Genomic DNA, 17337 nt, shown 5'->3' with positions numbered 1-17337 from the left:
CCTGTGGAGGGAGACTCTGGCCAATTACAGGTCATGTCAGAGAGAGACAACATTTGCCTACACTACAAACACAACAAAAGGTGTCAATGTCTGAAAAGCGTTTCAGAGATATACACAGAATGTTGGTAATAGCCAATAGCTGCTGCGGTGTATCTAGTATGTGTATGGGCCTATAGTCACACTGTCATCTCAAAGGGCTTTACAGGCCACAGGTTGGCAAACAAAACAGAACGGCATGATTAAAATGTGGTTGCTGTTATGCTTCTGCGACAATGCTGTGGGTTGTGAAGGCCTTATCATTGATAACCGCTGTATGAGAGCAGAGCAGGGCGGGCGAGTGGAACACACACAAGGAAACACATCCACTAATAGGCACGACAATGTGTTGTTGTCTGCTTTCAACAAAGAACTGAAAAGCTCAGATGAAAAGACACAGAGAGCGTGACTTCAATCTTTGGTCAGGACACCAAGACTCACACTGTTATATTTATGTTGTAAATATCATGTTAAGCCCCTTTAAGGAATCCCTAACAGAATTAAAAGGGTCTATAAATACATGTTTTATCTGCTAGGTTGTCAATGTTTCATGTGTCATTGTGACTGTTGTCTCTCTTGGGACTATGAGTGATCAGGAGACATCCAAGTGCCTGTATGTTGTTGTGAGGCAGACAGCAGCAGATAATGCTGACCATGCAAAAAACAAACAAACAAAAATAAAACAACCGCGGTGGTAAAGGTCACAGGATGATAGATGGATCGGCTGGGAACAGAGTGAGAGTAATAGCACCATCCTCTGCTGGGAGATGTGCTGCCAGCTTCCACTGACAAAGATATTTGAGTGAATCTCAGTGGTAAATACTGAGTGGCAACATGCATGCAGTCTAGTAAAATGTATTTTTACAAAACAAACAAAATACACTGTGAAATCAGATCTCTTAAAGTGATAGTACAAGATTATTCTGCTTTGAGTGCAGTGTATTTGTCAAACACAGGCACAATAATGAAAGTATTCCTTCAGGCTTTTTTCTTTCTCTGTGTTTATGGTGTATTAATTCTAGCTTACAGCACTGATGATGATTCCAGCCAATACAGGTGCAAAGAGACAAAGCAAGATAAAAATAAATGAAATACTGACCTTCCATGCAGGGGGTGACCATGGAAGCTGGCTGACTGGGGCATTTGAGGCCTGTGGAGGTTGGCTGGTTCACCTTGAACAGACTGGGCCTGGTGCACCAATGGGTGGGGGTGTGAGAGGCGAGAGATCCCTGCCTCATGGCCCTTTGAGGCAGCAGGAGGATAGCCAAGGGCATTCCTCAGGTACCAGTCCCTCAGTCCCTCCAGAGCCAGGGCTTTATGCAAGCTGCGCGTTGAGTCTTCTGGGGTCGGGAGAGAGAATTGTGGAGGTCTGCGGCTGAAGGAGGGACCAGACAGCTCGGTCTGGTAGGGGTGCAGGTTGGGGATGGAGGATGTGGTGGTGCCAGAGGCAGGGAGGGGAGACTCGTACGCCGACAGCAGGATGGCATCCTGCGGATGTTGCTGCAAAGGAATAAAGGGTCCACAAGATTTGGTTCTGGTGACTTTGACCCTGCGCAGCTCAGCTTGAGATCCTCGGAGCACCATGGGGCTGTAAGGAGGTGCGGCGCTGGGGAGGTGCACCTGGGAATGGGAAAAGCCATTGGAATGGGGAGGCGCCGCCGCTGTGGAGGAGCGAGGAGAGGACATGTCCTGCCAGATCCTGCCTGTGGACTGGTACAGGTGGTGCTGCACTTGCATCCTCTGCTGTTTCCCCCAGATATAGTCCATCAACAGCTCATTGTATCCTCCACCAGCAGCTCTGTCGCCCATGGACAGACGCAGCTTGGCCTGGTCCACAGAGCCATCAACATGTCTCTCAGGGCTGCCCAGGTGAATGTGTCGCAGCTTGCCATCAGTTAGTGTCTCTGAGCTCTTGTAGGGCCCTCCTCTGGGGGGCATCCCATTTCTGGGAGCAGGATCATCAGGGAGGCTCGACCTATCCAGCAGGGCCTCTGAGCTGTTACTACGTCTGGCCCGGGAGCTGTAAGGGCAGCTTCTGCGGTCAGAAGAAGAGCCTTCCTGGGCCAGTGGGATCATGTAGGGCACATCCAGGCTGCCAGACCACTGCTTCAACCCGTTACCACCTGACGCATCCGACCTAAGGATAATGGTTAAAGAAAAGTGAGTGAAAGCATTTTAAATCAGAACCATGTAACTGCATTTCACAGAAAATCATTTAAAAGACACAATTCATTTGCTTAACGACCAAACGATGAGCTCAAGCCCTTGCTGCTAGCTAAATATGACACTAATCGTTGTTACAACCCTGACTCTGTGACTGCATTTAACTCAGTCATTAAGTAATTTCCAACCACACAGTCATCACAGTGGGAGAGAGCTGTAACACACAGACGCTGCACTGTATCACTGATTACCTGACATGAACGCTGATTGGAGCAGTTCGGGCCAACAGAGGAGTCGCTGGAACACTTCTACCTTCAATGTTAGATGCACTTCTGGGTAAAGAGTGTGTTGGGCTGTGAGAAGCAACAAAAAAGGGCATGGATCGATTTAACATTAATCACCAATAAATTAAAACAATAATGATAATACATTGGCACTCGGGCTGGACCCAATTTCTATTAGGATATTTGTTTTTTTTGTCTTGCACCTATGTAGGAGCCATAAACACAGACTTTTTATGGAGGTGTGGGGCCTGGTCTGAGCCCAGGGGTCCATTGTCTCATAATCTGCCCATCAGTATTCAGTTTTCCATTTTGGAGTCAGATATTGTATTTTTTTCCCCAATACTGTAGAGTAACAGAATCCTTGAATACCTTTAATTACACAGAAAGAGATGTGTTACGGCGCCGTGTTTCAGGTTCACTTTACCGTAACTGTCGTTACTGTAATTTACAGTTGCATTAGTTTCTCTGCTTGCCTTGAACTGTGTTTCACCTAGGGCAGGGCTTTGCAAACACACACACCCAGCAGGGAGCAGAGAGACAACATGGCAATCCGTTAACTTGTTGCTCTGGTTTCCAAAATTATCTGCTTTGTTTCAACAATGTTAGTCTGAAAAAACTTGCATGCAGACTGAAATTAAGCCGTGCTGTTCTGTCAGAATCAAGCTAAAGGAAAAGTCTGGTAGCCACTAGGTTCCTTTATGCAGTGCAAATTGCAACAGGCTTCAGCTAATAATGGTGACAAGCAGAATCCCACTGCAGCACTATGTTTATCTCAACCGAGAACGGAGAAATGTCTGGCCTTGTTTGGCCTGTTCTGGTCTTTTCTGAGTTGAACAGCACCCACCCAGCCGAAGCATCGAATACTCACTGTTGATTACTCCTGAGCCCAAAAAACGGTATTCGGGACAGCTCTAGTGCACACACACACAGTATAGTTTCATACATAGGCCTACACGCTGCAGACTGTACAGCTTGCAGCCTGAGGTCACTTTAAGAAAAGTACCTGACAGAGCTTGTGACAGAGTTGCGGCGTGTTCTCATCTCGTAGTAAATCTCGACTGGTGACAGCTTCCTGCTGATCCTGTGGTCGGGGCTGCCCACAGTGAGCCGGGGCTGTGACAGAGAGCGTTGGTCAGCTGCCACGCTGGGAGAAGACTCTTTTAGGAGAAGAAAAACAAGTATCTTTTTAATAGTCAGCTTTCAGATGAAAAGCAAATTATCACTTTCATTAAAATCAGTAAGCTATTTTGGGTTTACAACTGAAATGTGAATTTATATTTTTATTTTTTGTCTTAACACCAGAAGTGCAAATGAGTCTCCCACCCACTAAGTCTGAGTGATGTGTTTTGAATGTGAAAAAGAGCTCCAATGTCTACCTACTACTGTGTCAGTTAAGCTCATTATTACAATGTTTTCAGTTCCATTTGTTTGTTTGTCTGTTTGTCAGCAGGATTACAGAAAACTACTGGCCTGATTTTCATAATACTTATTGGAAGTATTAAGCATTAGCCATGGAAGAAGCCATAACATTTTGGAGCAGATCCCAATCACAGGCTGGATACACAACTTATTTTGTTTGGGTTTTTTTTTTTTGCCGGCTTTGGCAGAGGACTGTGCTCTCTCTCTCTAGTTGGTTGATTGATTGACTGGTCAACTGACTTAAAAGCATATAAAAAGAACACTAATAAAACTAATAGATATAACAGAATAGGCCAAGACATTTTAATAAAATAAACTTACCTGATTAAAATTTTAATTACAAATAGGCTGATTGTTTTTTTTAGTATAAATAGATAACTAGATAAGATAGATAAATAGAAGTATAAATAGATAACTAAAGTAATAGAATACTCAATAATTAAAATATAATGAACAAAATAACTCTAAACTTGTGAAACTGAACCCTTACTATATGCTAATTCTACTCACAGGGAATATAAATATGAATGAACAAAATCCTACAGATAGTTGTTGACAGACGGTCTGTTTTCAGATGACTCACCATTGTCATGGGATGTTGAATCTGACATGGAGCTTGTACTCTCTGACATGACAGTGTCCTCTGAAACACAACAAACCATTTAGGTCACAGATGATGCAGCATGACAACTGATTTCTTTACTAAACATACATGCAAAGTTCGTTTTTCACAAGCACAAAATGTCAATGATAACAGATCGTAACAGATTGTATTAAAATTTAATTAAGACAATTATTATTTTTGTAGTACATGTTTCTGTGATTTTGTGTTTTAATATTCAAAAAAGACATTTTTGTTTTAAATATGTGCTAATTTCATACATTTCAAAAACAGAAATCTGAACATGGGATAAAATCTTGTTTTATTTGAGAACTTAGAGTCAAGGATTCCATACATTTTGCAATATAGGGTGAATAGGGTATTTCAATCGCATTAAGGCCATTATTTATTGTATTACAAGTTTTCAAAAATGATGTAATTTCAGCCTTAGATTGTCATTTCTGAAAGGTTTTGTACAAAAAAAGGCAGAAGGAATCCACTTTTTGATCCTCTAGATCTCATTATTTAACAAGCTGAACTGCTGAATAAAAGAAACAAAACTGATAGCACACTTCATAAATTATACATTAATTTCACATTATATAAGTGGGTGTAAGGGTGTGGTTTGTGGTGGGCTTTGCAATTGTACCTGTGTGACATCCCCGATGAACTGTCCTCTTGCTATTTGGGATATTTCTGTCTGATTCTGAGTGTCTGTACAGAGCACCGGTGAAGATGGCTTTCATCTGCTTTCTTTGGGCAGCCTCATCCTGCAGTCAGGGACAGACAGGCGTGTTAGACCACAAGTACACAGCGGGACCAATGCTGCGTAAACACAATTGATATTCAAGGTGTTGACTTACCTCTGCCTTGGTGTTGGGCGCCAAGCCAGCTCTGCGCTGCACCATTGGGGGTTTCTCCCCCGTCTCCAGGGGGAAAGCATGTGGCAACTTCCCAGTCAGCTCCTGCAGAGGACATTCATTAGTGCCCAGTAACTAAAATCCATCTCACTCACTGGCCTGTGGGGTCCAAAGTGTTACATAAAATGATACCACTTAACAGATTACTCTAAGTCTCAATAAAACCAGCTCTTAAATGCTTTACTGCACTGAAATAGATGCCAGAAATAATGTATCGATCATGATTTACCTCTAAAGCAGAAACAGAATAACTACAGATCAATAGTTCTTCAAACCTCTAAATTAGCTACAGTGAAAACAGAGAAGACAACTTGTGAATCCAAGAATAGAGCATGCAGAGATAGAGTGGTCCAGCTGAAAACATCTGTTAATGAAAAGCTGAGGCAGCTGTGGCTACATTAAGGTGTGCTGACAACTTCTCTGGAGCAATCAAGCAAATGTAAATATGCAATTTATTTTGTGAGAAAAAATATCACTGGCTGCTCATTGCATCTAAATCTGGAGTTTCACATCTTTAGAAATATGGTATAAGGTGTAATATGCTACAGTCTCTGCATGAAAATGTATTAATTAATTAACAAATTAACAAAAGGCAGATGCCATGTCAACACTTGAGGTGTATGCAGTGAGAATGCTGTAACCACACATGTTTCAAAAGTGAAGGGAGAGCTACTCACTGCTTCCTGCAAACAGACTTGTCTGAGCTCTCCCACTCTGGAGTTGAGGACAGCCTCCAGGGCCTGCTTCCTCTCTTGCAGAGCTGCAACCCTCTCAGCCTGCAGCTTGCTGTCCTGGCAGCCTTGAACATCTACACAGCACAGCACATGAAACGCAACTTCACACAGACTGAATTAAAGTTTAAGGCTGGCAATATGCTATTTTTTGCCAACAAATCCCACTTAAGGACTCAAACCAACAATGAACATTATTGTCAGCGTTTCCAAAGTCTTTGTTTTCCTCTGTGTCAAGGAGTTCCATTATTGTTCAAAAATTATTAAAAACAATGGGCTACACTATTGAACTGGATGACATGTACCTTCATTCCCTTAAACATGTAAACTGTAGTTTACTTTAAATCAGTCCTAGATACGCTGTTTCACATCTGTTTTTTCAGTAGGAAGCAGTTGGTTTGTACACAGAAGAAAAACAAACACTTTTGTTTTTGCATCAATTTTTCATGAGCTGAAATCAAATATCTAAGATGCATTGTGCAGTGTGACAAAACTGCACATTCTGGAGTGGCCTTTTATTGTGACTAGACTAAGGCACACCTGTGCAATAATAATGCTGTCTAATCAGCATCTTCATATGCCACACCTGTCAAATGGATGGATTATCTTAGCAAAGGAGAAATACTCACTAAAAAAGATTTAAACAGAGAAGACAAGAAGTCTAAGATATTTGATATCAGCTCAGCTCATGAAAAACTGGAGCCTTTATATTTTTGTTCAGTGGAGATGACAGCCACAGCCAGGGTTGGTAAGTTAAGTTTTAGGTGACTGATGGATAGTTGTTTTATGTCTTTTCAGGGGATTTGATGACATAAAAATATAGAAAAAAAGACTAGATTTCTTCTTTAACAACAGGAGGCTGGACGGCCAAATCAATGAAAAGATAACATGATATCTCATCGGTGACCTGGTTCTGCATTTTAGAGTGTATTTGAGGCATTTCTGAATCTCATATCACAACAACTCTATTTCAAAATATGGCACTCACTATTTTGGATTTTCTTATTACATTAAAAATGCCACAGTTTGTACTGTTTCACTGTGATTGCTTTTTAACATGTCTGCTTTAACAACAATGATGTCTGCTCACAGTTCTTCTAACAAGATTATCTCACAGCTGTGAATGGGAACAAATGGCCTTCACACATACAGCTGTTATTTCAGTTGGCTGTTATCTTGAGGAAAACACTTTTGTTTTCTTTCTGTTGAGCTGTGAGAAAAAAACATTCCAAGCTTGTCCAGACAAGAAAGTGTCTGTCTTTACGCTGTGATTAGTCATTAGTACTCACCAGGAGCCCCCAAACCCATGGATGTGATCAGATGTCCTTTGACCTCCATGTGATGTAATTCTGGGGACTTTGCAACTCTTGCTCCCAGCCACGCCCTCACCTGAGGATAAAGCAACGGAGACTTAACTGCTGCTGAGGTGCATCAACTTACTATATTCAGGCTCAGATGGTTTCTTCTTTCTGCTACTATGCCCCTGTTCCTGTGTCCAAAGTTGAATCCAAGAAGTCTGGCTTTGAAAAAATAAAGCCAAGGTAGAAGTGCCTAAACCAGCATTATTTCTAATGGCCAGCAGGGGGCTACTCCACTGATTGCAGAAAGAAGTCAGATTATATCGACATCTATGAGGAAATTACCCTACTTCTCACTTGATCTATTACCTCAGAAACATTTTTATGATTTAAATGCAGTTTTAACTCTTCATCACTACAACATGATGTGAATTTTGTAAATGATGGCCCAATTTAGAGTAAAATAGATGATAATGCAGGTAATGCTTTAGGGTGTGACTACCCTAAGTTTAAAAAGTGAACTTATTTTTTTACCTTTTGTCTTGTTCAGCATTCGGTTGTACTAAAAGACACTCTGCGAGGTCAGCTGTTCTTTTTGCCAGTACATAAGTTTATTTTTTGATGGCTAAAATTAACATCCCAATTTATGTGACAGCCAATGTTGTCTTGCATAGCCAGACCTATCTTAACAGCACTATGTCAGGACTGGAGAATGGTCTGGCTGCACCCATTATCATTCTGCTTTCGGCAAAAAAACACTGCTGCTTGTTTGTATTTCACTTAACCAATCAAATTGTCTTGAGCAGCACTAAGCACAGGTTGTAGTGACAGTGCCCTTGCAAAATACACAGTAGAGTTAGCGGGAAAAGGGAGCAAGAATGTTGTGAGATGTAACCAATGGTTGGCTTATGCCTCAGTTCCAAAAACATTATTATTGTGTATATAATTCGGTAAAATATACAAAGTCTGCCTCCTAGTGTTCAAGTGTTGGATGATGATGGACAGAAATACCACCAGAGTAATAATGAACTCTCGTACTTTAATTTAGGTGGTGTATCCTGTACTAATTACTCAAATTAACAATGTGTTAAACTAGCATCTTCATTATAACATAATTACACTATTTTTTTAGTTAATGAAAAAGCCTGTTATCTTGTCCGCTAATTCTGGAGGAGGTTAGCATTAAAATGCTACTCCTGTGACACACAGTGCATACAGTCTGTCTGAAAACTACCACAAAGGTTGAGGTACATTCCGGACAGAAAGAAAAACAGAAAGAGGACTTTTGTAAACACACGAAAGTTCCCATAGGGGTGTCATGTGGTGGCCGTGTCCTGTGGTACTGTGCATCAACATATAGACCTACTTAATCACTTCTCCAAAAAACCCAGTAAAAAACCCAGATGGCAACGATCAAAATGCTAAACTTGAGGCTTCAAAACGACACTCCACATATTGTTGACATCATGGTGACTACGTCATACTCTCCTTGAAAAGGTTATAAAAACATTACTGATACAACTTAAAAAGGAAATTGTGCAATAATATTTTTTGTGATTGTACCTAAATCATGAGAGACTCAACAAGCTGAAAGTGTATCTGTCATACAATACACAGTATGGAGAATCTATTATCAGATTATCAGCCGCATCACCAAAAGCACTAAAAATCCCTGATGTGACATTATATAAAGCCATATTAATAATATGCATTCAGACAGTTTTAAAGAACATTAAGAAAATATGAAAAGTTCAATAAGAGTCTGATGATAACGTAACATGCACCTTAAGGCATTCTGAAAGTAAGTAATGCTCTCTTAAATTAGCTCTCAGATACAATTAGCAACCAATTTGCAGAGAGAATGAAATGAGACAGGATAAGTAACATTAATAATTTATGGGCAGAAACAGAGAGGGAGAAACCTAAACCCTGAGTGTTTTATGTCTCAATAGCTCAATAACTACGGGTACAACAGAGAGGGAGCCGGAGGAATAGAGCCAGAAGCAAAGTGATGGAATAAATAACAGAGGCGAGGAATAAATGCAGAGTTTCCTCTTTCCTGCTGTCATAAATATCAAGGTTTATATCAAATTCACTTTGTATGGAATTACGTTTACTTTATTTAATAGCTTTTACATATCAGATCATCAGGAATAGTTCTAGTGAGACGGGAAAAAATAAACTGTTGTCTGAAATTAAATAAGACCCTTTTAAAAAAAGACAGGAAATTGTTCCTTGATGTGACTGTAGCAAGTGAGCAATGTTTCATGTGCACTTTTCCCCACATAATGAAGGTTCATTACAAACAAAGCCTCTTCCCTAATACCCAATAGAGACTTGACATCCAAAAATAGCAATCGCGTTTTCTGCCAAAAGCCTCTCACTCAACTCTGCTCACAAATCGCTGCCATAAACAAGCATCTTGCCAGTCGAGTAAATCATACAGCGACTCCATTCAACCCTCAAATCTAGACGGAAGGCCTCAAGGGCTGAATCAAAATTACCCGTCCAGAGACTGCTTCTGAAAGCATCACATCTTTGAGAAGGAAACATTTATCTATCAGTCACTCTGAGCAGCTGTCTCAGAGCTCTGCACATAAATGACCGGCTTTTTGCTTTTTGGGGTCACTAAGACATAGTGTTCTGTTTTCCTCACTCAAACAACATAGAGAATGAGGCTCACTTTGTGTGAAGACATACTTGAAATACTTGTACCGAGTTTGCGTTGGCTCCTGTCCTGGAACTGAACCAGTAACTGCTGTTTGTTCCTGTACGTGTGAAAACCCCCAGCATGCTTGACCTCCCATTGACAGACAAGTAGGAGTCTTTCACACAAACAAGTGGCAGAGTTACAACCAAAGCTCAGACAAAAGCTCATCACATGAACCCTGTTACACAAAACTGAGCCTGTGATAATTAGATCTAAGTTAATCTAATATACTGGGAAGGACTTTCACCTGGGAATGTACAAGGCAGTGTCATGTCTGTTCTCTGTTGAAAAGCCAGACTGAGCAGTAAACCCACTGAGAGAAGCAGTCAAGAGAAGACAGACAGAGACATTTGGTATTCATCTGCATGGTCACTGGGCAGCTGGAGCCAAAAGGCTGCCGTGCCTCTTAAGAATGGCTTTGTCCAGCAATCAAAACATTTGCTTGGAAGCTTGGTGCTATACTTTTCACTCCCTAAAATGTGCCTTTTATCTCTTTATAAAACTAACAATCCTTTGATTTCAGGACTTGAGTAAGACTGTTTCATTTTGGCTACTACAGCTGACATGATGCAATCACTGAAAGCGTTAGAATGTAACTTTTGAACAAAGCCATTCTTCCTCTTACACATTAATCTTAAATTTATGAGCAGTGAAAGCCACCTACTTTATCTTCTACGCCCAGGGACAGCTGCTTCAGCCTTACTCAGTCTGGTATGACCAGTAGCTAGTGGTGGCTAATGTTAGCAAACGTTAGCAAGTAAATATTGCTGTCTAACTGAAATTACTAAGTGTGTCCTTCTCTATAGGACAAAACAGACGTGTGGCATATAAACTAGTCCTGTTGTTGTTTACCAGCTTAAACGCACATCAGCTCTCCGGAAAAACAGCAATCCATTGACATACGTGAAATGAGGTGTGACTGCAATGTTTTAGCATTTAATAGTATGCCATAATTGCTAATAAGTCCTCCAACACATACCACAACATAGGTTGCTACCCTCTATTATAACCCACAAGAGCATTTTCTTAAATTAAACACGTGGTTAACGCCTGCGAAATGGTTAGGCTTCGACAACAAAACTACAAGGTTAGGTTTAGGTACAGTTAATTGGTTTGGATATGTTTGTTATATAATTGCAGTTACATTGCCATGCAAGTAAGTATGTGAGGCAGTTAACGTACAAGTTAACTTATGTACGTATGATAAAATAGATCAACAATGCTCTGTGGTTTCACACAAACCCTGGGTCAATGTCCTGTTTTTATTTTACTTTGTCACTCTTTATACTCTGTCACCTGACTTCCTCCTTTACTCGCTTCATAATTACTGCAAAATCCAGAGGTCACTGCCAATAAATAATATAAGGGTAGTAAAAAGTTGCTTGTATGAACAACCCATGGGGGCCTTTTTGGGGGAAGGACAGTCTCCAACTGTACCCAGTTTATGAAAGCGTTTAGGTCTATTTGTGAAAAAGATTTCCAACAAGAGCTGTTGCATTTGGACTAAAAGGAAAATGGATATATAATACAACATAAATAAATAAACGGCATCACAATATGAGCCACTATTTCTTACATGATTTCTGCAAAGAGCAAAAACTAATTTGTGAGTGCTTAGCATCAAACACACATCAAGGCACTCCAGGGTTACCACAAACTCAAGTATCGCTTTGAGACAAGGATGAATCAATCAACTGCAACAGGTCGTCCTCTAACCACTACGGAGTCTAACAAATTACACACCTGAGAGGATCAGTGGTCTCACTGGTTGAAGTCAAGCACTAACTGCTTAAACATCTGGTGTACAGATGTGTGCAGAGGTACAGGTACAACAAAGCGAGACGGCATCACATTCCAGAGAAGGCTGCGGGAGAGATGGCGGGACAATGAAGAATCAGATAAACAGAGAGTCACAGAGAGCAGCATCAAAGGAGGGATCAGAGGAGATGTGAGTATGAGCGATATGAACATAACACGATCATCAAACACATGTTGACTTAGCATGTGTAGGGGGATAGGGGACGTGCTCTGGATGGTGGTATGGATAGCACTGTGGAAGCCATGTTGATTAAAACATGAGCTGTGCGATGAGAGTGAGCTGCCCCTGTGCAGCGTGCATCACACGAATGCAAATCAGCGACGAGTTTAATATTCAAGTCTGACGGGCTAAACACTGAAGCCTGTAAGGTAGGTCCAATCCTACCGTGTCCACACAAGGAACTGCACCGCTCTCTTCAGCTTAGTAGTCATACATATTAGATCACAACATTCATCGCAAAGCTCAATTCCTACAGGCAACAGATTTATATCCGGTATTCCCATCCCTGGATAAACATGATGCCTCCCAGCTCTTTAAGAGATTCACTCTCTCCTGCTGTCAGCTTTTATCTGGCCCAAGAGTCCCAGGAACAGGCTACTGTTGTCAACAGCATTTATAAAACAGATATATTCATGAATTACAGTACAGCATGTCTTAATATGTAACAGTGGGTGCTTCAGCAACTACCTCATATCTTTTGCAACTGGCAAGGGATGCACAATGTGTTTGTTAGTCTCTTTCAACAGGCAATTTGGAGCAGCTGAGATGTAAAAGAGCAGCTGATATATCACCTCCAGCCCTCTGTGGACAGGTGAGACTGGCAGCCCTCATGTTGACTGTTGGTGTTGACACAGCTGCTGCTGTTATGAACTTACACATGGTAACCAGAGCTGGGTTACAACAATGTTTCTGAAGAGTCAAAACTCGGCCAATAGTGCAGACTGTGTAGATTCAAAATATCCGTATCAAATGTTGGCTCTCATAATGCCCTCAATAGCGTGCCAGGACTACACTTCTAAACCTCACTCTGTTTATTTGTAAGAACAGTAACCTGAACTTTATGTTATGTCAGGGTTGGGGAGCAACGTATATTTAAGGGTCTAATTGAGCTGACCTTAACTAAAGAAGTTCTTACCCATCTTACCCAATCTTAATCATTAATTAAGACTCTCTTCTAGTGTCCTTCTTGTTTGTTTTGTTTTTATTTGCTCTAAAATGCACGAGGCAATCATTTCTCCTACACAGATTGAAACAGTGCAACGAATGAGAGCCAATTGCAGGACACAGAAAAGATTTTGGTATGAAAATATAAGATCCAGACAAATGAGGTTAACGAGATTAATATAATCCAAAGTATTTGCAATAGGTTTCTTGAATTGGTTAATCTAAAATAAAATTTTAGGGCCTGTATTCACTAATCTGTAGTAGAATACATTTTAAAAGTAACCCTCCTAACACTACCCATTGGTGAGTTATAATGATGAAGAATATAAATGTCAACATCCAAATGTTTTTGACCTGAAGAGAAAAAAAGGGATTGGGGTTTCTGTATGATACAGAGATCAGTCAGGGTCAGACCTTCAGCTGATTCAGTGCAGAGGATTTACTGAACTACCTCCACTTGACCAACCCCAACCAAAGAACTGTGGAGGGCTTATGGAAGGTCATGTGACCGCACCCCCCACCCTAATATGATCTCTTCTTGTGCTCTTTATATCCATGAAATACTGATTTATAACACGCTTATCTGCACACAGCAGGGCAGCTTAGCTGGGACTGACCAATCGTGCGGCTCACCATTTCCCCTCCTTGGCCTTGACGCTCACCTTTGCACATTTGACACAGCTACTGCGGGTGAAACAAAGCAATCTTGGTGATTGCTATCCACCTGGATTCTGCTAAGCTGAGGTGGGGGGAGTAATAAAGAAAGGAATGCGGCTCTAACGTCCGAGGGGATTATTCCTATGCATTTTCCCTTTGCTCCGTAACACCTGGAGGGATTTCTGAATGTATTCCAAAGTTGTTTTCATGTTCCACTGTGGCTGTAATCCACCTTGTTTGGTTTTGGAGGGAGTTCAGGGCTGCTTATGATGTGCAGCCATACGCTTACATTCATTACTACACAAGCAAAACAGCCTGATCTGATTCTTTTATGCTGCTGTGTTCTTCATGACTAAAGAAATGTGGGTGAATTCTCTCTTTTATCCGGGGCACTACTGCTCTGGTGTATTTCCAACACTTGATAAGGTCTGGGATTTAATTCCCTGAGCTCAAACCCTCAGCACCAAGACGCTTTGGAGGAGGCCAAAAGCATATTTCTAGAGCCCCACTGATTTATCTGACAGCTGATTTTAATTGGCCAAAATAAGCCTATCACAGGTAGAGCCTGACTGATATGGGGGTTTTGAGGCCGATACCAATTAAAGAGGAGAAAATTACCAATGGGATGGCCAATATAGTGAATTTTGAGCTGGAATGAAAATAGACCTTTTTTATGTTGATTTTGCACCGATTTTTACTGATTATTTTACATAAAATCTAGAGATGGAAATTGAGAAATAAAGAATAAAAATGAAATAAAGAGCTTGATAAAAAATCTATACTGTATGTTTACTATCAGTCAATTACTGATCATTTAATAAAGAAAAATAAATACCAATATGACACCATTTCTAAATCACCCTTACCATCACTTTCTCCATTGTATGTGCTTTTGAAACAGTTTTCATATTGGCACATATTGATACCGATATTTCAGTGAGATGCCAATATCAACCCACAATACTGACCGACCGGTATATCTGTCTGGCTCTAATCGCAGATATATTGGTGAAATGTCTGTATCAGTTCATGTTTTAACATGCACCACTATGAAAGCTTTTTTCTTTTCAGAATATAATGCAGGAAAATACATACTTAATTACATTTTTACTCCCTAATATCAGTATTGGCCCCACAAATCCAGCATTGGTCAAGCCCTGTTATTTTAATTTTGAATCCATGCAAATGTGCGGGTTACAGGGTGTGAGTGACTTTACACACACCCAACTGAAGCTACATGCTTGTCATACAACTTCTTCTGAACCAGATGCTCAAATCATGTCAGTCCATGTCTTTAGGGCATCATAAAAGGAGCAGTGTCACCTTGGTGAAACAAAACAGCAAAAGAATTGCACCAAACTGGGTCATGGTCCAATTCTGCGGTTTTTGATTGAATTGTAACACTCATAGTAGCAAAAACCACAGGGAGTGCTTTATAGAAAAGTAGAGCTACCAATTTGAAGATGACAGTGAGCAGAGAGGGGAGAAAACAAACACCAACATGTGTCAAAATCCCCCTGAACAGGAGGGTGAATGGTCTTCTCGCTTCCTCTGCAATAAAACAACTAAACCAAACCTCTTTGCAAATTGCCTGTTGGTCTAAGAAGTCACACCTTTTGCAAAATACACAAGAACCCCAAAATAGGAATGATCAGCACTTTGGAAAATGCTTGGCAGTACTGTGGAAAATCCTCTTCTGAAAACAGAGAGGTGTTTCCCAGATACACCAAAAGGCGGACTAGCTGTGAATCACCCTGAAGGCACTGACTGACCCACACAACACATTTAGATGAGGTTTTTTTTCTAGATCCAGACAGACATCCTTGTTCAGGAATCTGTTAATAATAGGGCTTAACGCTGCTGCATGAGCAGTATTCATAAATGGGAACAGTGAAATCAATAAGGCCCAGCAGACAGCAGGAGCCTCATTTTACTCCATAACAATGCAGTAACAGGGAGAAGTTGTGTATTCCCAAGAAGCATGACACAGATTTTTTTTTTTTTTACTCCTTTAAAGCTGCTGCCCATTTGAATTCACGCAGTTGCATTCCTGGCATTTCCTGCCTTTTAATGAAATGTGCCACACAAACAATATGTTCTTCCGTTAACAGCCTCTGGAATACAGCACGAGCACACATGAAAGAGACATATTGGATTTCATTTCATACAGTCGTTGCATTTAAATTACAGGCGTGTTATTTGGCTCAGCGTGGTAAGCATAAAGCATGTGTTCACACATCAAGCCCGGCTTCAGAGGCTGCAGCCCTCCTGTATCTGCATAGTCGTTGCACACGGCAGCACCGGCTCATAATGAAACACACTGGACTAATTAATGAAGCAATAACATATCAGGTGTGTCACTAACTGACACGGTGACAAACCCGGTTTTCACGGTACGATACATTACCAAATAATAAATAAAACAGCAAATTTGAGTCCCTTATGTAGGCCAGGCTATATTTTTTTATGTGGAATATAGGTTGTGTTGACGGCTATTCATTAATACGCCCAGTTAGGATGAGAAGGACATCTTGGAGCATGAATCCCCTCTTACCAGAGAGCATGACCGATGTCTTCGGAGGTCTCCATGGTCCTCTGTAGCAAAAACAAGCCGAGAAAAATCATTCCTGCATGACACCACAGGACAAAATCCTCCCGAGAAGAAAGCTTTTAATTAATTAAACGTGCGGCAATTCGCAATACACGATAAAAAAAAAAGAGCCCCTCGTTCATGGTGGCTTCGTATCCCAATTGTAATTCACCAGCAGCCTCGCGACCTCCGCTGTGTCGGAGCCGTGCGCATCTCAGCAGACCTGCTTTAGAAAGAAGAAAGCTTTCCCTTCTGCACCGGATGAAAACCCTCTATTTCACACGGGCAACTGACTCAACGCTGTCACCGGAGCGGTGATGCCCCTCCCAGCTGTAACATGCCTCAATGTGCGACACTTAATCCTGTCATACAAATGTTGTTATCCAGTTGTTGCATAGGCACGCGCACAATGACGCTGAATAGTAGAGATAGAGAGAGAGAGAGAGAGAGAGAAGACGTGAGTGTGAATTGATGTGTGTAGCGCTCGAGCGGTCGCTTCGCTTTTCCAATCAGTCCATCAGAAGACCCAAAACAGTTATATATTATTTAAGTGTAACTAGTAAAAAAATGTAAACAAACGAACAAAAAAAATGTTAAAAATATAATTTAACATATGTACTGTACCAGGATTGAGGCAAATCCAAAGACATCGAGTCAAAATTGCATTTAATAAAAAAATTAAATACCGTAAAAACTGGCACATTTACAGAACTATGTGCACATGTGCATTGTCAACATGAATAATAATAATTATTGTTATTATTATTATAAATCAATAAATAAACCAATAAAATAAATGCATATATTTAAAACAACTAGAAAAACATCTATTATCCATGACTGCTATCCACAGGCAGATTATAAAACAATGGGCCTCTGGACACCAATATGCAAAAAGCCCCAACACCTCTCTTATTCAGCAGTAATACACAGATTTGTTTAGTC

The 17337-nt window shown here is 40.8% G+C and overlaps 1 protein-coding gene across 1 annotated transcript in view; it reads right to left on the bottom strand.

Annotated features, from left to right (window-relative positions):
• ccdc120b (coiled-coil domain containing 120b) overlaps positions 1 to 16622 on the bottom strand; it is a 17007-nt gene extending 385 nt beyond the window's left edge. The window contains exons 1-9 of the mRNA XM_059329586.1: positions 16357 to 16622; positions 7444 to 7543; positions 6101 to 6231; positions 5367 to 5468; positions 5153 to 5273; positions 4486 to 4545; positions 3487 to 3640; positions 2451 to 2552; positions 1136 to 2173 (exon numbers count right to left, since the gene is read on the bottom strand). Coding sequence (XP_059185569.1) covers positions 1136 to 2173; positions 2451 to 2552; positions 3487 to 3640; positions 4486 to 4545; positions 5153 to 5273; positions 5367 to 5468; positions 6101 to 6231; positions 7444 to 7492 — 1757 coding nt within the window. The 5' untranslated portion in view covers positions 7493 to 7543; positions 16357 to 16622. The remainder of the gene's footprint in view (positions 1 to 1135; positions 2174 to 2450; positions 2553 to 3486; positions 3641 to 4485; positions 4546 to 5152; positions 5274 to 5366; positions 5469 to 6100; positions 6232 to 7443; positions 7544 to 16356) is intronic.
• Between the last annotated feature and the right edge of the window lie 715 nt (positions 16623 to 17337).

Source organism: Centropristis striata, chromosome 3, assembly GCF_030273125.1.
Source record: "Centropristis striata isolate RG_2023a ecotype Rhode Island chromosome 3, C.striata_1.0, whole genome shotgun sequence".
NCBI classification, from domain to species: domain Eukaryota; kingdom Metazoa; phylum Chordata; class Actinopteri; order Perciformes; family Serranidae; genus Centropristis; species Centropristis striata.
This window is presented reverse-complemented; position numbering and strand designations above follow the sequence as displayed.